Below are 21,863 nucleotides of genomic sequence, written 5' to 3' on the forward strand. Positions count from 1 at the left end.
GCAGAACCTGACCATCCACTAAAACGATTACTTAAATGCATGGATTCTTCTGCCAGAATTCCTCCCCTGGGAAGGTGATTTTTAATTTTTATGGGTACTATTAACCTTTTGTGAACATTCTACTACAGAGAAAAAAGTGCAAAACAAACATGTAAAATTGGAGAGAGTTGGTGTAGCAGAGCCTCACTGTAAATGAGGGGAAAAAAAATAAGCCACAGGAGCACTTACTGCCCCATACACACTGCTGATGAAGGTTGCCCATTTCCCTCGGCTTTGCCCTGTCCCAGATTTCAAGGCGCTTCAGGTCTTTTGGACCACACTCCCAAGCCTCATAATAAGCTGTTTCTATCCAAGCTCTAAATGTTTGCATCAACTTCCATGACAAGTTCTCTGCAACCAAGGTAATTCCCTAGTCAAGGACTCAGCAGTACTGCAAGTGCAATCGGTTTTCTCTCCACCACCCCTTCCTGCCTGAGGACCCTGGGGAAATGCCTTCTCCTCTCAGGTCCTAGCCCATCCAGCCTCCATCACACAGGAAGGGCTCCTTCCCAGCTGGGATGCTCACCTTTTGCTGTCTCCTTACATCATGGCGCCTCTCTAGGGAAGCAAAAGGAAGGCAATGAATAGATGAGACCTTCCTGAGGCTTCTCTTTGATGTGTTTACTTCCCTTTTCCTCTCATCCTCCCCATCCATCAATTCATCCCTCTTGTATTTTGCCGGTATTTACATTTTTACCCACATAGTACTGAGATTGATTTTTTCTAACAGTAATTCTCAGCAGCTAAAACCAATGTGTTCTGAACTCATCAAGCTACTGCAGTTTGTGTAATTTGATTGCCTCAAGTGAATTATTTTAAAAGAAAAAGCTTCCAACATTTTTGATGATATACTGAGCCCTGAGTCTTCAACTCTGGCACCTAATGTTCACAATGTTTATCTGAATATCAAGCTATACTTTAAAAGCTATATAATAGCGGCAGATGAAGCATCACAGCAAATTGTTTCTATCTTCTACCGTAGCTAACTTGCTCCATAATAACATGGTTCACAACTTATAGTTCATTTTAACAAATCCCATAAAAATCCTCTGATGTGCTCAAGTCTCTATCAGCTATATGACTTAATGATCAATTCACCAAAAGACATCAATGGAACAGTTTAGGTTCTGCAATGGAGGTGGATAAATGCAGAAATCCCTGTGAGGATATTAGCTGTTTACTACCTTATAAACACAAGGGAATGCCGTGTGACACAGAGCAAGTCATCTATAGCTCTTCTAGTCACTACAAATGCCAAAACTAGCAGTATTTTTTCTTTCTGATGCTCAAAAAAATATTTACTCAGTAAGTTAATTACAACAGAAGAGAGCATTTAGGAGCCAGAACATCTTTCTCCATGTACAGCTGCCTTAAATGTACAGTCATTCACCCTGCAATTATCCCAGCATAAGGACAGCTGTGTAGGGCTGGAATGCAGGTAGTGGCTTCTTCCGTAACCCCAGACTGACCAGAGGGCCTCCAGGTTTACATCTATGACACAGGAAATTTATTTTTCAGACCTTTATGAAGGAACCCCATACAACTGCCCTTCTGCTAACAAAACAAACAAACAAACAAAAAAACCAGCTGAATTAGTCCGAAACAGATTACAGCAATAGTTCAAACACTAACACTACTGTCTTCCCAAAATAGCATCTCTGTTGCTTGTCACTTATATTACCCAGTGTGGTACACGCTTCTCAATACATCACTGGAATGCCAGCCTCAAACCTATTCTGGCCTTTGTTTAGCTTAGGGGTAAGGTAAACCCCAAGAATGAGGGGCTAGGGAGAAAGACTCCTAATCCTATGCCCACAAAGCAGCACTATACTGTTACCACAGCTACTATTTCTCCAGAGCTGGCTTTTCTTAATTTGCCTGCTGCAGCTAGACAGACTCACAAATGCAGAACCTAGGAGTCCTTGACTCTCGGGTGCAACCACTCACTCCCAGGCAAGGGCCACTGTTAATGTGCCTACAGTAGGGTCAAATATTAAAAGCTTTTAGCAGAATATACTGATAGGTATATGATACTGATAGGTAATTGATACTGACAGGCAAATGAGATAACTCCCCACAGATAATCCAATAACGGAAAAAACGTAAGTATTTTGTTCAAAGTAAAAAATGATCATCAACTCCTTTCCCTAAATAAGGTTTCTGTTAATTTACTGAAGAACAAGACATTCAAATACAAACCTTGACAAGTAATCAGCAGATTGCACAGCCCTGCCTCGCTCACAGGAGCCTCAGCTGTTCCCCTCCTGGGGTCAACATTGAAGAGGAAGCACAACTATTCAAATGCCATCAGAGGTATCTTGCTTAACACAACATACATCGCAGCCGGCCAATGGCTGCCCTGAATTTCTTTGAATGTTCCATAAACAAAATAACTCTTGCCTTTAAAATAGCAAATATAAAAAAAAGCTTGAATATTAACTCTGAATCTAGACCACTGGATAGAGGCATAGGAAGCTTGTAGCCCTCATTCTCAGATACGTACTTTGTGAATTCCCAGCTAAAGGAAAAGTGTTGCTTGGTATACTGCACTCCTATATACCCACCAACCACACACACACATTATGTGGTAGCTGTGATCCTACTTACATGCTCAGGTTTCCATCAGAAAGAAACCCAAACACACAGTGCAAAGGTGCATATTTCAGCCCCTCTCCTACCACTAAGGCAAGATACAACCAGAGCTCACGTGCGGCCAGGAGTCTGCACTGCAGAGCAGTCTTCTCTCAAAATTAGGTCAGCTTAAAGTAACAAAATTTGCTCTGCAAAATTATGCATTAGATTTTGGGTGGGTTTTTTTGTTTGTTTGGTTTGGTTTGTTTCAGGTTTTTTTCCTGAGACACCAGCAACAGTGTTCCCAGGCCCCAGAGTGTATCTGCTGTTCAAGACTGCTTTGTTTTGTTTAAAGGAAGTTTTATGGTTCCTAAAATTGAAATTCTTATTTTTTTCCCTCTCTACCAATAACCATCTAAACCTTCATAACTGTCACATATTAATTTAGTTACTACAGATTTGCTTTTAGGGAGGGTAAGAGAAGGGAAGCTTTTCACCCATGAATTAAGAGGATCCTTAACAAGAACAGAAGTTCACTGTGCAAATAAGAATTTGGAAACTCAAGTCTCCTAGGATCAATCTTCCTCCGCTTCTGGCTTAAGAGCATAATCCTGACATTTCACTGTACTTGCAGGACTAAAATGTTTGCCCTGTGGATATGCCAACACTGCAAGCAACTGGGTAAAAGCCAATCACTCTGTAGGTTTCATCGTAATTTAAAAATACCCAAAGCACCTCACTAGTACATCTGCGCAGCAGTATAAATCAGTCTGTTTCATAAATGGTTTCATCTACCTGTCTGTCAGCAGAGAGATGAAAAAGAATATCGACAGCATAACTGGGCACTTAGGTAAATCGGACAACTAAACTGATTCCAAATAATCTTTAAGTCTTTTCTCTCCCCACAATAAAATTTATTACTCCTCCCTTCAGTAAACAACCTTTGGCAGCCATGCAATATTTTGCAGCTGTCAGTCGAAAAGCAGTCAAAGAAAAGGGAAGATAATAGATTTTGGAACTCAGCACTCGTTTTGTATAGACTTTTCTGATTACTAACAGTTTTTGATGTTACTTTGTTAAAGCTACTTGTTATGCATAAATTGGCTAATTTTTTTTCTAAAATACTGCTTGTAAATTTGTAAGTATTTTCTGTTTGACTTTTTGTCTTTTTGTTAGCATAAAACCCCACAACATTTCGCTTTTTCCCATAGTAATTGTTAAGCGCTTACAACCTTTCACAGAAATCCTGTCAATACAAAGTGGATGTAAACAAGTTTTCAAGTGAGTAGCAGTAAGTTTAACTAAGCTAGCAATTTATGGAAAATGGCTTTAAATACATAAAAAGTCATCAAAGCTTCTTCTGAAAAAATACCTTTATCCAAGAATGAGAACACATAATTAAACAATTCAAATCTTAGTTATAAGCTGGTTTTAATTAAAGGCAATCTGACTCATTTTAACTATGTATAAATTTAAGCCAGACAACAAATTTGTATCCGTTTCTAAAATATCTGTCACTTCTCCACAGTGGCTGATCAAACTTGCCAGTGAAAAACGTTCTGAGTAGGCAACTTGTAATACAGCTATGGTTTACTTCTGTCAGAGGCTGACTGCTGAAGTGTGAAAGAAACTCATTAAAAACCTCTCACTGTGATCCTGCATTGCAAGGAAAAAAAGAAAAGAAATACTTAATGAAGGGTACCCTTAGGCTGAAGCCACATTCATATTCTGCTTTTCATGTTACACTATTTCAGTAAGCAATTAAAAGACAGCAATTAGTCATAGAAACACTATTCATACTGGTCATACTGGGAGATTAAAGAGGTTAACACTTATTTTATGTTAATATTATGAAAGTAATGAGGGAGATCAAGAATAATACAGCCTACTAAAAAGAAATACTAAAACAAGTAGAAGAATCTCTTACCTTAATCTTAAGACAAGATTCACTGCACATGGAACTTCACTATATTCGTCACTAACAGCAGGCTGAGACTATTAAAAAAGAAGAAAGTCTTATAAGAGATGCCAAGGCGGGGGGGGAATCCCCAAATACTTGCCATGCTAACAGTTTGTAGTTAGCACAGAATATTTCACACATCTTCTAACTCTCAAAAACCTTTTAAACACTTTCAGTAACACAGCCTAAAATATAGCTGATACCAGTAAAACTGCCATATTTCAATTACAGAGATACAAATGATAAGACCTGCATTAAAGCACTGAGTGTAAGAGCTTTTAATCCACCTTGCATCAAAGCTCCAGTAACCTATTAAATAATATGCACACAGTGAAAATACCATGCTACTACTCACATTATTTTTTGTGTAACAGTTTTGGTTGTTAAGGAAGTCTTGCATCTACCCATCTGCAAAGAACTAGCAGCATATCAAAGCAGACATCACAGCTCGGAGAATGTCTTTCACAGAGAAAAATTAGGAATATGGGTATCTTTCACACTATCACTCCTCCCTCACACTGTGATACCTTCCCCAGCTCTCAACTAGCATTTATATGAAGTCTCAAGCAAAAGTGTGTCCTACATACAGCATTGCTCAGCATCGTCTACCCTGCTACGATTTCATACTTAACTTGGCATATTGCCACCACTCACAGAAGCCTGTTCAAAGGTTACAGTCAACTCCTTCCAAAACAAAGACTTGCATCACAAATTTCATTTGTTTATTTTCCGATAGTTTTCCATATTAAAGCTACTTAAAAAAAAGTGTTACACAAGGTCTTGCATCTATTTTATTATCTATGTATTTGAAACAGAAGTTAATGAATATTTGGAGAATTATTTAATCACTAAAGGGGGAGTAGATTTTTTTTCCTACTCCTATTAAGTTCCTCCTCTTCATCTAAACTACTACTGTTATTTCTGCATCTGTTATTTCAGTGTATAGGAATGTGAAGCCCAAAGACCAACAGACACACACTAACAGTGACTAGCTGCACTTGTCTTAGTTCCAAGTCATCTTCTGGAGTGTTTAGGAAAACAGAAAAAAAAAAAATAACAGAAGATTTCAAGCAGAAGCATTTTTCTCCTTCATAAACTAAACAGCTCATAATAAAAGAGTTACCTGTATAAACTGCACAACTCTGAAGTTCTAAGACAAAAGGCTGTCTGGTGAAAGTCCTTTATTCCCCCCCCCAACTCAGCTTACATAAGACATCTCAAACACTGAAGCGCTGTGTAAAATAACTCTACAACAGTAAGACTAGGGTCATCAGAGGAGCTAACAGGACCAAAGCTGGCAGGAAGCTGTTGGTCTTTTAGGAGATTTCTATGACACCAATAAAGATCAGAGAATCTAAAATGGCAGGTGAAGCGGCAAGGGTCGCCCACTCAAGGAATAAACATTTTTAAAACAGCATTTTGGCTGTAAGCCAGTAATCCTATTAAGCAGTTATTTATAGCAGTTATGCTTCCCACAGTTTCAGCACAGGGCCTTGAAATTCAGTATGGTATTTTATTCCTCTGAATTAATTTACTATGCCACAATACTGAACTATTTTACTGTATATGGGATGACACATTTTAATTATAAGCTACATGTAATGATACAAATCCTGAGAATGAAAAATTATTTGGAGATCTTCTGGCTACTCCAATACAGACATTATGACTCTGACGAAAAGATAGAAATTAGTGTGATCCAGTCATGAAGATTCATTGAAAAACAGCCAAATTACCTATCTTAACCAATTCTCCTGGGCACAAACAAAATATGGCTTTAAATTTCCTATCCATTTTACCCAATGTGCTCAAGTTAATTATCACAGGCCCAACTGCATAGCTCTATCCTCACAAGTACTTGCCATACAAGGCTGTAGAACAACACTCCCACCTCAAATCACATTTTTAACAACAGAAATTAAAAGGAAAGCCCTTCACTCAAATACTTGGAAGAAAAAAATAAATTGATAAAGACATTTTTACCTCTGTGTTCTCCTCGTCTTTTACTCTTCGTGACTGGAAAACAAATGCAGTGAGATATGAGCTATGCAGCTTTATACATTGAAGACCCAGAAATACTAACATGACAGAAAATCTTTCAGAGGGCAAATGGTACAAGCAAAAGTTACCTTTTCCTGAGAAACAGCAGCTTTGCCTTCTTCGCTCTTCTCATCCATTTCATCATCACTCCATTCCCAGTCTCCATCTTCTGTTTTATGGAGGTGACCACTGGAACCCGGTACTCGTCTGACCTTCCAAAATATTACAGGTGTACAATTACACAGACATCTTTAATCTTTATCAGTGTTCTGGTTAATCAGCAATTCTTTGTTACTTTTTTCCTATATGCTTTCCTTAGTTTGCTGCAGGAGTCACTGGCATACTGGAATAGTATCTGACCACATCCTTAAGCTAGTGGGAACAGTAAGATATGCAAAATTCATATAGGAAAATGGGGTGAAGCTCAGGTAGATGACAGCTGCTTGCTATGAACTAACCATTGACATGAAAGGAAGCTCTGCAAGGAAGAGGTTACACAGATAAGGTTGCTCTTGACACACAAGTCTTAAAAACTAATTGTTCTGCTAAAAAGCTTTAAAACATGTAAATGTGTTTAGGATACTTTAGAAGTAAAAGTAATCCGTAGTTAAAGCAGTGGCTGTATGCAAACTGAGAAGGCAGGCATGCAACACCAAACTAGTTGGCAAACTGTAGATCAAACAATCTAAAAAGGCTTAACAGGAGGATCCAATGGCTAAATCTGAAAACTCTTCTGATGCCACTGTGCTCTTCTTCAGAGCTTGACAACAAGCCTTGTTTTCCCCCAAATTTTTAGTCTGTTTGAGCAAAGCAAAAGAACATCCAAGAGTTCTTCCCACACCTTGGTATACATTTATGAGACCCATGAGATGTGAGCACAGTAAGAAGCAGCCCCACTAGTGTTTAGGTTAGAGCCAGTTTCTCTAATTATTTCACATTACTGATCCAATAGAGAGTTCCCGCTGCACAACTTCAAATGCTCCCCAGCACTATAAATTTATAAAAGCTTAAAGCATATCCTTTTCAATTATGAAAAAGGGAAAAAAAGTTATTCAGCAAAACAGCCTATAGATTGGTAAGAGAACGAAAGGAACAAAGCATTAAGTGTTCACAGCACACAAAAGGGAGAACTAAGTCGGCAGAAAAACAGTTTCAGGCCAAGAACAACTGCTGCAGAAGACATCTAATAAAAAGAACTTCTTAAAAAAGTATTAACTAGATGGTCTTAGCCCAAAATCGTATATCCTGTTTGCCAGTATCCACAGTAACATACAAAAGCCTGGTTCAAGTTTGGCTTCACAGGTTCCTGTCTGTGCTGCTTTGATGTATTGCACTGAAGTATACTGAGCACTGACCAATTTGGTTCTATCATCCTGATGATTGGTGGCGGTGATGGAAACCCACTCTGCCAGCATGGCAACCTCACAAAACAGGAAGATGTTAAAAAAAAAAAAAAAAAAAAAAATCTCATTTCTAGAAAGTTACTGGGTTTTCAATATAATGAAGCTCACAAAGACTAAACCGGTATTAACAGTGATCTAAACCCCTCCAGTTGCCGCAAACCACAATGCCAGGAGAGATGCAGCATGTGACAGATTCCAGCTGCTTCAAAATCCCATTAGGCAGTACTTCAGCAAAATATGCATGGCATAAAACAGTACAGGACACTCAAAGCCTAACACTTGTGAGCTTCCAGAACACTGTGTGATGCAGATATCAATAGTTTTTCCAAAGTGGCTTTTCATAAGGAGCTGGGTACTTAAGCTATTTCCCTACTTTTGTTGCCAAGCACAATTTGGAGCTGGCTGGCCTGACACCACAAAAGCAGGAGCGAATATGAATTTAGGAGCCTTCTTTCAAAGCCTTGTGCATCCTCAAGCAGGTAACTTGGTGTCTGTCTGCACTCTTTTACCTATCTTCCTTCCTACACTACCCAAACACCCATCTGCTCTTCTCCCTTCCCTTCTGCACATAGAAGACTGAGCTAGAGGAAAGAGTGAAGTTTCCAGAACCCCAGTGCATTTCTGTACCTTCTTTTGTCCTTATGATAATCCTCCATTACACTTCTTCCCTGCACAACCATATGAGTGCCCTACTCAGTTTCTCCATCTTTTGTATTCATTTGTAACTGAGAAGAGGGGAAACCTATGCAGGACACTGGGGAGAATATTCCTACTCCATCCCTCAAGGGACAAAATCAGCACTATTTTCCCTGTTTCCCATACTAGGCTCCTAATGCACCAATTTTAGCTGTAGCTGCCTCAAAGCTCAGTACAAGAAGCTCATGTGTGTTTAGGGGGGAGGAACAAGCAAGAGTCAACAGAAACAGTAGCACAGCAATTTCTTACTCAGCTGCAATCAGCCCAGGAGCAATCAGTGGGCCCTTACTACCTACATCCTCAGGGATTAGCACAGACACAAGGTAATCTAGCAGGCAATTTGCCTTGTTCTTGTGGATATAATTTATTATCCTTCAAGAAACAGTCCTGGCACAGGCTTTTCTTTAACAGCACAAGCATCTTCCCAACAGCTATACTCAAACCTATGAAAGGACATCAACCACAGCCAAAGCAAGCTGTTCAGACAGACTAGAATAGAATGGTTTACAGACACAATCACACACTACATACTGCTCTAATCAAAATCTCTTCTGCATCCATTTTCAGTTGTTCCGAAGACTTATTCTAACTAGAATGATTTTAATGGAGCTTAATGATGCTGTCAGAGAGTTCTGGGAGAAAGCTTTACTGATGAAGATGGAGTGCATTTCAAGTTTTAAATAGATTGCCTTTTAATAAGCACTAAACACATGGCTCAAGGAAAACAAAGTAAGTTACTCCAAAATAAAATACCATGTTAAATTATTTTCTTAAAAGGTGTCTGAAGGCAGAAAAATGAAACTTTAGACTTGTCCTCTCTTTCCATTAGACTGATTCCCACCAGCACGCGTATTCACAGAAGTCATTATTTCAGCTAGTGCAAAGTACCCAACCTATGCAACCTTTGAAAATGTGAAGTTGTTATCTATGACTTTTTTTAAATGGCAGGTGCGCTAACACTTGCATTACTTAGCAAATTCATTTGCATGATTTTTTATTAAGTGGCTTTACTCAGCCTCAGTTCTGTTAAAAGCAACAAAGCCTTGTGTCTCCTAGGTGCAGGACAGAGCAAAAGTGACGCACCATGTCTGCAAATAAATTCATTTTCTCTTCATCATAAATCTGTATAACTCTAAAATCCCATATTGGATGGAAATATATTAGGTCAAATTTCTGTTGTACTAGAAACATAACGTAACAGACTTTATACTAGTACAGCATTCCTTCTCTTTAGATTTTCTAGTGTCTTTTTCAGAGTACATTCATTAAGAGGTATATGGGCAGTAACGCGTATTAATGTAACATGCAATATTTTAGGAGTGAGCTAGCATTTTACCACATTCAACTCACATTAATAAAGAGCAAAACTACAGCAGAAGCAGTAAAAGAATAAAACCTACATTATACAGCTAAAGCTTCTTTGAATTTGGCACAGCCAGAAAACCACTGTAAAGGGCTAAGTTAAGACAACTGAGACAATCTAATGGTTTGCTACCATGGGAAAAAACAATCCCAAGATGTCCATCAGGACTGCAATCTACTCACTGTACCACCAGGGACCTACCATTAGATTCAACCCACCAGCCTGGGAGAAAAACTAGGCTTTCTTTTCTCTTCTGAACAAGTTTCTTTGCAAAATTTGTGAGTCAAATCAGCCCATCTTGAGGTCAAATAGCAGACACTGTAAGCAAAGAGGCAGAAACAAAAGGGGCAGTGAAAAGGAAGTTGGATCACTCTGACAGCGGCAACCACTCAGGATCCTCAAAATCATGTACTCAGAACCCCTACAACGCAGCACCCCTACAACGCAGCACCATAACTAGAGTGCATGATCTGCTACGCCAAGTCTCCTCAAGCTTTCATGTGTGCTCGTACAGCTGTGCAGACAACACTACGAACACACTTAGCTTGAAGCCAAATCAGCTTCTTAATTTAGCTGATCACAAACTAACACAAGCACTAGAGCCTGCTCAAGAAGAGAAGCTGAATATGACTTTCAATAGCTGCCCCAGTCATCTGTGGTAAAAAGCACTGTAAATTCCCCAAACATGATAGAGACAAGCATGAACAGGGAGCAAATATATACAGAGACAGCATACATTTGCCTTCATCCCCTCTTGCGAGCATGCTAGTTTAAGATCTTTAAATCTGTGACACAATCTTTAGTCATTCCTTCTTGTTTTATTCAGCCCAAATACTAGGCCTGCAGTATTAGGCTCAGTATTTTTTCTTTCCTTTCTACATACAAAACCAATAAACATATTGCTGGTTTTTCAGTAGATATATATATATATGTGTATATATATATATATATTAAAAGCCCTTTTCCTAAGTATCTTTGCAGCTCTGAATAAATTGTACCATCAGCATTACATATCAGCACACATTTTGGGGGGGCGGGAAGGGGTGAAATGAAACTACCTGCTACAGGTGGGTTTTTTTATATGCTACTTTCACATATAAATATCTCTTTTCTTCGGGGGGGGGGGGAGTGGAGAAGAACCTGAATAGCACAATGCTGTTATTTTATGTTCTGAAACAGAAACAGTAGCATAGGAAAACATTTTGTAGTGTGGATACACGCTTCATTGGTATCAAATATTTAACTAAAAAGGACAATTTTACTTCAGGAAAAAATAACCTGGTATTTTTTTTCATGTTAACGTATTATTTGTACTTTCAGAAGGGATGCATCTAAGATAAGCATTTATGCATTGTTGTGACAGTTGCAGCATTTGGAGACCACAGCAGGACAAGAGATACAAATCAACTAAAGGGGACAGCACCCTTTGCGATTTTCATACAGTTTATTAGACTACTATCATCTGTAAGAGTTTAAGAATGGTCAGAATCCATTCAACCAATAAGTTCCAGCATTAACTAGTTATGTCTTTGCTTAGGAAAGAAAGTATGAAGGCAACTATTTTGGCACTTTAGGTATTCTCTCAATTTTTAGTAATCTGTTTTTCAAATTACATCTGCTGTATCAAGACAAAGCCACTTTAAAAAACATTGCAAGTCCTAAGACCTTTTGATAACCACACATAAAATTAAAGCAATTTTGTCCCTTAAAGAAGCAGATTCTTCTTAAATACTTATCTTTGGCCACCAAACGCTTATCTTCTATGCTAGTTTGAGTCCTAGTTTGCTAGGATGCAATGTATCTTCTGCTCTAACCTTTTTTCCCTGTCTCACAAAACACCACAGAATTAAAGTGAGCACATTTTCATAAAGGTATGCGAAGTAATCTTCAGAGGATTTTCACACAATCAAGTCTTTTCAACCGTTTGGATTACTCTTGAAATGTTAGTCAAAGAGTGTGGTAAAGCTTTTGTCCTTAAAGGCCTAACCAACCTTCAACACAAGGAAAAAAAAACCCACAACTTTTCCAGCAAGTACATTGAGGGCCATTATAACAGGCCTGCGACAAGACAAAAAGAAAAAAGGAACAAAGATAAACAATCACTGAGTGGCACCAGTACCAGAAATGCATCTTCACCAAAGTGGAAACAAAGACTGGGTTTCTCTAGATGACATTCTTGCCTACTTGCTTCCTTTCAATTTAGAAGAGCAGATGTGCAACACGCAGAACCATTTTGTTGAAGAATAGTTATACACATACATGTACTGAACTGTAGCCTGTTAGGCATTCACATTGCACAATACAGCAACAGAAATCCGTGCCTCAGGTGTCAAGCATCTGTAGCAAACACATTACTATGGTATGCCCATCGGGAGAGAGAGAGAGAGAGGGAACCTATTACCCCATTCTCTCCCATCAAACTGTAGTCCCCTATGGCAAAGCTTACAGATTCATTCCTGTGGCAGTGAGCAGCTACTCTCTGAAATGCTACAACTTGTAAAAGCTGCAATGGGCCAACACAAAAATCACTACATAGAAACAATGAGGAGAGGTCATGGGGACTTGACAGCCTACATAAACACTCAACTGTTATCTAAAAATAAACCAGATGGCTACTGATGGAAGGTTATAGAAAGCTGTGCTCACCACTGCACAAAGCATTCATCTGTGCTTTCCCAGTAAGCTCAGCCTCACTGGGTCACTGCAGGAACCCATGGAAAAATTGACAGAAACAGCAGCAGATCTGAAGAAATCACATAGACAGCAATACCATCATGAAGATATGCAGGGAGACAATGCAATATGACGAACGCCTCAGAGGGCATCTCAAGTCCCACTTAAAGGATCTATTCTATTTCTGACAGTTCAACTCCCAGCTCTACTCAACAAGTGTTTTTTGAAATGTCTTCAACAGTACACTTCACAAATATGGCCATTAAGAGTTTTTCTACCCTCAAAAGTGCTACAGGAAACTAATGTGGATGAACAAGTGTATGCAAGACACTGTTCATCCCAGCCTCTACTATTACCCTGGAAAGGACAAGAATTCCCTCAAGACAAGAAGGAATGAAGTTCAAAGCACGCTTAACTTGGAGACTTAAAGATGTAACTTAGGAATGAGTACTGCATAGCTCTCAAAGGACACCATACAATGATCAAAAAACAAAGAAAGTCCAGACTTCGTGCCTTGTTTACCATCTTAAAATGAGATTAAATGACACTTTACCCTTGAGTTAACATAAACTTCTCTCCTTCTGATTTTATTTTACAATCAAGTATAGCATTTCCCTCACATGAACTGTCCTTCACAGAATGCACTTCTTCCCAATTCATGCTATCTCAAAAACCTGTTGTTTACATATAGACAGTTGAAGTGTCTTCTTTCTATGTTCCCCTTTTCTTTTTCTGAGGGAACTTTTAAGACTGTAAACCTTACTTGGCAACTGCATCCATGGTTTCTGTCATAATGAAATATTGACTACAAATTCATGATTCAGCCTGCTGGAGAAAAAGACATCTCTGCATCTTTGCAGACCTCTATATGCAAGCCTTAAATTGGTGGTGGACTTCAGTCCAACTTCCCAATCTCTCTTGTGTCAGTGCTGAAATTGGCAGAAAAAACTCAGCAACAAAAGAATGGCTGCTCATCCTCAATGGAGATTAGTAATTAAAGCCATAGATAATTGAATTCCGTATACTCATTCAGCTCCAGTTTGCTCCAAATTGATGTGGTCCAACCAAATGGTAAATGACCTTTCATTAGCCTTCTTAGAAGCCAGCGTAAGAAGGGCTGTCTAAAGAGGTACTAGCCTAGGACCAAAATCAGTTTCTGAAGTGCTGGATCAATAGGGAAGGAAAGGCAAATGGAAGGTAAAAACAACAGTCTTATTACTGTTCCTAACAAGAATATACAACAGGGATTGTACATGGAATACTGTAAATATTTGGAATTTCTTTACTGGTTATCATTTGAGATATTATTAGAAGACTGATTATCAAAGGCAACATGCTTGCATTTCATTACAGCAGTTGAGAATATTCTATGTATTTCTGCTGATACCTTGGTTACATGCCTCTCATTTTACAGAAGGAAATAAGCAGACAAATGAAGTGATATATCCAAGGGCACAAAGCAAACCTAAGACAAAGCATGGAACAGAAACAGATTTCTTGTATCTCTACAAAAATAAGGAAGAAGTTTTTCTACATTGCATGCAGTAGCTATACAAAAGCAATTTCGCCATCAGCATTAGTCAAAATACATAGCATCAATTGTCTCTCTCAGTAAATATTTCAGAAGGAAAGGGAAACAAGTTAAAACATGCTCAATTCTAATTTGGGTTTTATTGTTGTAAAAACCTAAATGCTCCTTCCAAAATGGGAAGTAAACTGAATCATAACTTTAGCTAATAAAGCAACAATGAAAGCCTTCAGCCTTACAAAGACAAATTAACACATATTAGAAAACATATTTCACATAAATCAGATGAGCACTAGGGAATAAAAAATGAATTTGAATGGCTAGCATTTAAACTGCACTCAACACAAAAGCAGTTTAGAACACTGTAATCTACAACCAAAAGCAGTTTGTAGGAGGGAAAACTTAACAAGCCACTGCCAACATTACACAGCTGTGGAAGAAAGACATTATGAACAGCTACAACAGAGAATGCATGGACAATTTAGTAAAAAATCATGACTACCACAAAAGTGTTAAGCATATTATTATTATTGTTGTACACTCTGTGGCTCGTTCAAGTTTATTCCAGTATATACCAGAGGCACAAAGGCTTAAGAATAAATTAAGCTGCTGACAGAACTATTTATCCTTGCTCTTTTAAAGTGGGATACAGATAATTTAACATTCCCAGCCAACAATAGCATGCACCAGCTTTCCAGGAGAAAGTCTTCTTAACCAGATCAACAGAGCAACTGTAAATCCAGACTATCAAAGATTAACCCAAATTAGCCTGACAGAGAGAGAAGTCCAGCATCAGAATACAGAAGCTGCCCACATTTCCCAGAACTTGATGAAAAACAGGCTACTGCGTAAGGAAACAAAACATTAATTTTGTCTTCCAGGCACTGATGTGCTGGTTATATGCAGATGTTAGAGACTGGCGAAAAAAAAGAATCTATTATTCATCACTGATTCTTTTGCCCCTGCAATCTCCTCACAAGTTTGTTTTTGTAGGGTGACAAGGAAGGGAATGATCATTTTCTGAATAATAAAATCTTTCTATTTCCTTATTTATAACTGCTCAAAACAGCAAAGAACTGGGCCCACTTAGTATTTTATTTTGGTGTCTGATTTTAAAAAAACATAGAACATACTGTGAGATACCGGTGCATACATACATACATACTTGGTACAGCACATGATATAGACCACATGAAAAATCCATGATTTCAGTAAGAGTAATACTATGCATCTATTGTCTTCTTCCTCATTCTACAGGAAAATGACTGAATCAGTAATCCTGATTTTTCCACTATCTCAATTATATAAGCTCTTCCTTTGTAAGTCTCCAGCAACTCAATATTTAGGATAGAAACCTGGGTAGATTTAAAACATTTTAAACTCTGCTCCACAAAAGACTGCAGTGACCTGAAAGCACGGTAAATAAGATACACTTGTGTAAGCAAAATTGATGGCATTAATAAGCATTACACATTTCAGTAACATGGAAGGTGCCTTACCACCATCCACGTACAGGTAACAGAGCCCAGCTGTAATTTTCTCCTGAATTCCTGGAGAAAGGCAAATGTGTAGACCCAATCCCTTTAAAAAACATCTGCAAAAGTCTTTGTGGAATCTTGACATTGCTCCCTATTGATTTCTAACTAGAGAACAGTCAGCGCTGTTCTCCATTTTTATACTTACATATCTATAGAAGGAAACCCGTATCTTTTTGGTTCTTTTAAGCACATCCTTCTGGAAATACTGCAGTCCAAATAAATCAACTAGCTTAGCTTTTTCTTGAGATAAAATTGTCTTATTTTACCACTGATGCCCTTCAGCTACATCTGCTAGTACAGTATTCAAGATACACACAATCCCATGTGCCCCAGAGAGCAGGAATGACAAGGTGGTTATTTAAACACCTCATTTTTTTTTTTCATTTTCTGCAGTCTGTCCTACTAAAAGCCCAGATTTGACTTTCAGGCAGCACAGAAAGACCAGCCAAGTGATGCTGTGTATCTTCACCTTTCCCTAAGACTGTGGCAATGGCTCTTACAGGAGACAGGACTCTCCCATTACACAGATCCCAGAAGTTCTTATGAAACAGATATGCTGAATTACTTTGTTCATATTACTTGGTAATTGACAAGCTGAGAGTTTGTGCACCACCAGCACCTTTCTTCTTTTTTCTTTTTTTAAACAGAAGTCCCAAGAGTTTCACTGCTCATGCAACTTCATGAGAAGTATTTACAATGCCGATTACCATGCCAGCTCTTTTATAGGAAGAACCATGATGAGAAACAGGACATTACTGAACACAGTTTTGAGTTTAGCACAGCATTTTGCTCTGTGTCTTCTTCTCTTAAAAAAAAAAAATATATACAGATATATAATAAAATTAAAAAAAAACAAACAACCCAGACCAGCTCCTTCCATACACATCTAAAGCCTGTAATCAGACTTGATTTTTACCTTTAGCCATCTTGCAAACCTTCCCTGAGTGTTTCATAAGATACAAAAGCAAATTTCAACCCTCGCTCCTATGCATTTATTTGCATTCCAATGCAATGAAGGAAATCAGCATATCACATTTATCCAATCACAGCACAAGCCTTTTGCTTAAAACAGTTACACATTTAATTACGCCTTAGCACTTGAGGTAAAAGTCAGACCATGGAAAAGTCACTTTCTACAATTTATATTTCATGTGGAAGAGCTTTTTGCAGTCTTTCGGCACAGGAACACCTACACTGTAATCACATTTTAAAAAACTAAATAAATCTGAGATCCAAGACAGAGCACGAAATCCCACATATACGCATCTTCCTTTGTTTAAGAGTTGAGGCACCGCTTCCAGAGAAAGCTAGTCCCTACCCAACCCAGTCTAACAGGTCATGTGAGCATCCTAATCCCTTCACTGCTGGCTATTCTTAAATCCCCCCAAGTTTATTATAATACATAGTCTCATTTTTATTCTGATACAAGCCACAAAAATTCTACAAACCTGAATATGCATTATGCAATTGGGAACCTTGCTTTTTCCCAACCATGACTTATGCAGACTATTGTTATTAAAAGGATGTACCACTACCTTTCTAAAATAACACCCTGGCATACCTGCCTTGCAGAACTCGAAAGGTGTTAAAATACCACAGTAATTGGGTGTTAGCACCCCCTCCTCTTAAGCTGCTCTGTATACTGCAAATATGAGTCTGGGGGAAAAAAAACTGAAAAACAAAAACTTTCTCATTAGCCTTTCTTTGTTTTAATCCTACTTGGAAAAGAAGTTAGACAGAACTTTAAGTGTTTCATATTCATATGCAGAAACAGTAGTTTTTTCTTGCTTTTTTGTGTGTTTGGTTTTTGACCGTTGGTGGTGTTTGTTTTGTTTGGTTGATTTGGGGTTTTTTTGTGGCTTTTACAGTAAGAATTTAATCTGGCATAGAAACTATGTTCTGGGATAATCACAACTAGCCTTTCAGGACTAGACATTAGTCTTAAACTCCGATTTCGTAATAAAAATTTAGATATGCAAGCCATTGCTTGTAAGCCACTTCCCTTTGCAAGAACTGCAGAGGTTTGTTGCATTACACCTTTTATGGTATGAAGAGACTAAAATGCTCTGTTTCACTGGCTACAACCATACGCCACAGAAACCTTCCTGGAGAGTGGAGGGGAGGAAAATCATGTATGCAGAAATGAACAGGTAAGGTTGGTCATGAATTCTGGAGATTCACAAAAGCTCACACTCCACAGCAAATCAATTATTACTGTTTCTCTACGTCGTACATGCACACTTAGATTTTGTCCAAATTACTGACTGACAGGACACAGATGATTTAAAGCTTTGCAGTTCCTGAAAATGCCCTTAAGACATTGCCAGGATGTATATTCCCTATGTGAAACAACAGAACTTTCTGACTGAAGAACACAAGGAAGCTCCAAGGAATCAAACACATTATTTGGTGTACACGTCTCCCATGCCCCAGTCTGAAGGGCCTGAATTTCAGTATTTCAAGGTGACCTTCCTATGGGAGAACCTGAGGAGTCATTAGCACTTCAGGTGGTATATCCTGAGTCAGTAAAAGCAAGAGTAGATGATATTCTTGTATATGCAACTTATCTCACTAAGAGACACAGTAATATCAAATCCTTCAATTCCAAGTCAGCACCAAGTTCTTCAGTTCCAAGTCAAATGCAACTGGAGTCTGCAAACAATAGCAACTCTGAGAGAAACTATCATTCCATTGAAAAAATCATATTAGAACAATAGCCAAAAACATTTAATGTATTTTGGGGTCAAGCTTTCATAAATCATGTTTTGATCTCTCAATAATTTTCTTCAAAAAAATTAAACTGAGTCTCTGCTGAAACTAAAATACATATTCACAGCTATCCAGCACACTCTTCCGAAACAGCTTTTTATTGTTTGCTCTGAAGTATGCAATGTCATGCTTACGGAACATTTATCATTGCCTTCAATGAAATAAGTCAATATGGAAAAACTGAGTCACTGATGCAAACCTGCAAATATCTGCTTCTTCCTTAATGCAGCACCAAAGTATTGCAAAACCTGAAAGAGCGCTCAGGTCATAAGAATCAGAAATACAAGAATCTTCACCGTTTTTGTATAAATTACCACTTCTACTCACTACTGGAATCAATTACACTGGTAACTTAAAGTCAAGAAATGCAACATCATTACATTTTCTTTCATGAAATAGTACTGCATAAAGGAGATGGATAATTCTGCATTGAATAGGACTTTTTCAGCTCTCTCTATGTGCTCTTGAAGAGCACCCTTTTTTAAGGGATAACACAGCAGAAGTCAAAGAACAGAAATCTGTTTAAAAAAAAGACCATTTGCTTCAAATCTTTATAATGTTGGTTTGTTTTATAAGCCAAACACAAACAGCATCATGATGATAAGTGTGACACCCGAGATTCAGGGCCATCGATTAAGAAGACTGCCATGAAATCTCACCCACACTCCTAGTTTAGAAAGGGAATACAGTGGAGCAATCAGTGAGAGAAAAAATAAGCCATTAAAGCCTCAATAGAGGGGCGGAGGGAGCAGATTCCTCTACAGAAAGTACTGAAAAACGGGTATAGATGCTCAGTGTATCAACTCCACACCCACTCTGGGGGATTCACTTTCCAAAGCCCTCCTCGTTTCACTTTTTCATGGAGTCTTCTCTTATTGGGATAATGCTGCTGAGGGACAGAAAAATGTAGCAGCACAAACTAGAGACACTATTTTGTCACCTAAACATCTTGTAAACAAGTGCAGGTAATTCCCTACACTCCTAATTCTGCCTTCCAAAACTATGAGTTTCTACATAAATACCGCAACATACTTATTATTTCTGCTCCAGTCTGAGTCCAACATTTGAACACAATTTTGTTTTGAGAAATTGCAGTGTTTTGCAGAAATCTCAGTAGCAAACATGCAGGTTGAGCAATCCAGTATAAATTTTGGTTTTCAGACATTATTTCTCCATTAAGGAGTTCCACAACACAGATTTCATTACTGAATGTTATTAACTGAAAGTAATTTGTTCATTCACATTTTAATAATAGCTCTTTCAGGCATGAATGTGTACCTGTGCTAAGGAGGATGTTTTCAATTAATTGTGCAGAGTTGCATTGTTTCCCTAAAGTAACACTTCAAACAAAAAAAGGAATCCCAAATGGGCTATAAGGCATGACCTGATGGCTAATACATACAGGCAGACAGAGACTCTTTTATACCCTCTTTCTTCTTCCTGCCTGGTCCCTTCCACCCCACAAGTCAAATTAAGGTGCTAAGGCCAAGAAGGTACCTGTAGAAATCAAAGGAAGCCAAACAAAACCACAGCAAGTTGGCAAAGTAACTTGGTACTCTGAAAGCTGAACAAGAAAGATAAAGATCAGACCTCGTTATCTTTCCTGGCTGCTCAGGTGAATGGGCAACACAATGATAAATCACTACTAAAAGGCTTTCTGTTAGAGGGATCACAAGATCCTCCTTTTATAACTGACATTTTCCAGTTTCATCACCCTTTTCTATCATCCAAGTTCTTTACTTGCTTAAAATGACCAGAGGCAAAAAGAAAACAAATATAGCCTCATGTACAGCTTTCATTACACAGCAGTAGAAGACTCCTTATAAGGTGGGTTTCACTGCCAGCAATGTGGTCACGTTGAAGAGAATTTAAGGAAACAGTCTACTACCGTAAAATTCATGATCATCAAATACTGTGATTTTCACTTACTTTCAGACTCAAAAGCTTGAAAATACCACTTCAAGGTGAAATTCTTGTTTCTCCCCTTTTCCATTTTCTGCAAGGCTTCACGTAAAAGAAATTACTGTAATAAACACCCTCCATTAGAGGATCATAGAATAGTTAGGGTTGGAAAGGACCTTAAGATCATCTAATTCCAATACCCCTGCTGTGGGCAGGGACACCTCATGTTAAATTATATCACCCAAGGCCTTGTCCAACCTGTTCTTAAACACTGCCAGGGATGGAACATTCACAACTTCCCTGGGCAACCCATTCCAGTGCCTCATCACCCTCACAGGAAAGAATTTCCTCCTTATATCCAATCTAAACTTCCCCTGTTTAAGTTTGAGCCCATTACCCCTTGTCCTGTCACTACAGTCTCTAATGAAGAGTCCCTCCCCAGCATCCCTATAGGCCCCCTTCAGATACTGGAAGGCTGCTATGAGGTCTCCACGCAGGCTTCTCTTCTCCAGGCTCAATAGCCCCAACTTCTTCAGCCTGTCTTCACACGGGAGGGGCTCCAGTCCCCTGATCATCCTTGTGGCCCTCCTCTGGACATGTTCCAACAGTTCCATGTCCTTTTTATGTTGGGGACACCAGAACTCCACACAATACTCCAGGTGAGGTCTCACAAGAGCAGAGTAGAGGGGCAGGATCACCTCCTTCAACCTGCTGCTGGTCACGCTCCTTTTGATGCAGCCCAGGATACAGTTGGCTTTCTGGGCTGCAAGCGCACACTGCCAGCTCATGTTCATTTTCTCATCAACCAACACCCCCAAGTCCTTCTCTTCAGGGCTGCTCTGAATCTCTTCTCTGCCCAACCTGTAGCTGTGCCTGGGATTGCTCCAACCCAGGTGTAGGATCTTGCACTTGGCATGGTTAAACTTCATGAGGTTGGCATCAGCCCACCTCACAAGCGTGTCAAGGTCCCTCTGGATGGCATTCCTTCCCTCCAGGGTATCAACCGAACCACACAGCTTGGTGTCATCGGCAAACTTGCTGAGGGCACACTCAATCCCACTGTCCATGTCAGCGACAAAGATGTTGAACAAGACCGGTCCCAACACCGATCCCTGAGGGACACCACTCGTTACTGGTCTCCAGCTGGACATTGAGCCATTGACCACAACTCTTTGCCTGCGGCCATCCAGTCAGTTCTTTATCCACCGAGTGGTCCATCCGTCAAATTGATGTCTCTCCAGCTTAGAGACAAGGATGTCGTGTGGGACAGTGTCAAACACTTTACACAAGTCCAGGTAGATGACATCAACTGCTCTACCCCTGTCCATCACTTCTGTAGCCCCATCATAGAAGGCCACCAAATTGGTCAGGCAGGATTTCC

At 39.0% G+C, this 21,863-nt stretch overlaps 1 protein-coding gene across 4 annotated transcripts in view; it reads right to left on the bottom strand.

The window, feature by feature from the left end:
- Nucleotides 1–21,863, bottom strand: part of STK39 (serine/threonine kinase 39) — a 107,738-nt gene that overhangs the window by 37,668 nt on the left and 48,207 nt on the right. For all 4 annotated transcript variants that reach the window (XM_057423793.1, XM_057423789.1, XM_057423790.1 and 1 more), the window contains 3 exons: nt 6,700–6,822; nt 6,554–6,586; nt 4,538–4,605 (listed from right to left, as the gene is read on the bottom strand). In XM_057423793.1, the coding sequence (XP_057279776.1) occupies nt 4,538–4,605; nt 6,554–6,586; nt 6,700–6,822 (224 nt within the window). The remainder of the gene's footprint in view (nt 1–4,537; nt 4,606–6,553; nt 6,587–6,699; nt 6,823–21,863) is intronic.

The sequence above is a fragment of the Pezoporus wallicus genome, unplaced genomic scaffold (genome assembly GCF_028554395.1).
Source record: "Pezoporus wallicus isolate ANWC-B61680 ecotype Strahan unplaced genomic scaffold, APGP_CSIRO_Pwel_v1 contig_1181, whole genome shotgun sequence".
Taxonomy (NCBI): Eukaryota; Metazoa; Chordata; class Aves; order Psittaciformes; family Psittacidae; genus Pezoporus; species Pezoporus wallicus.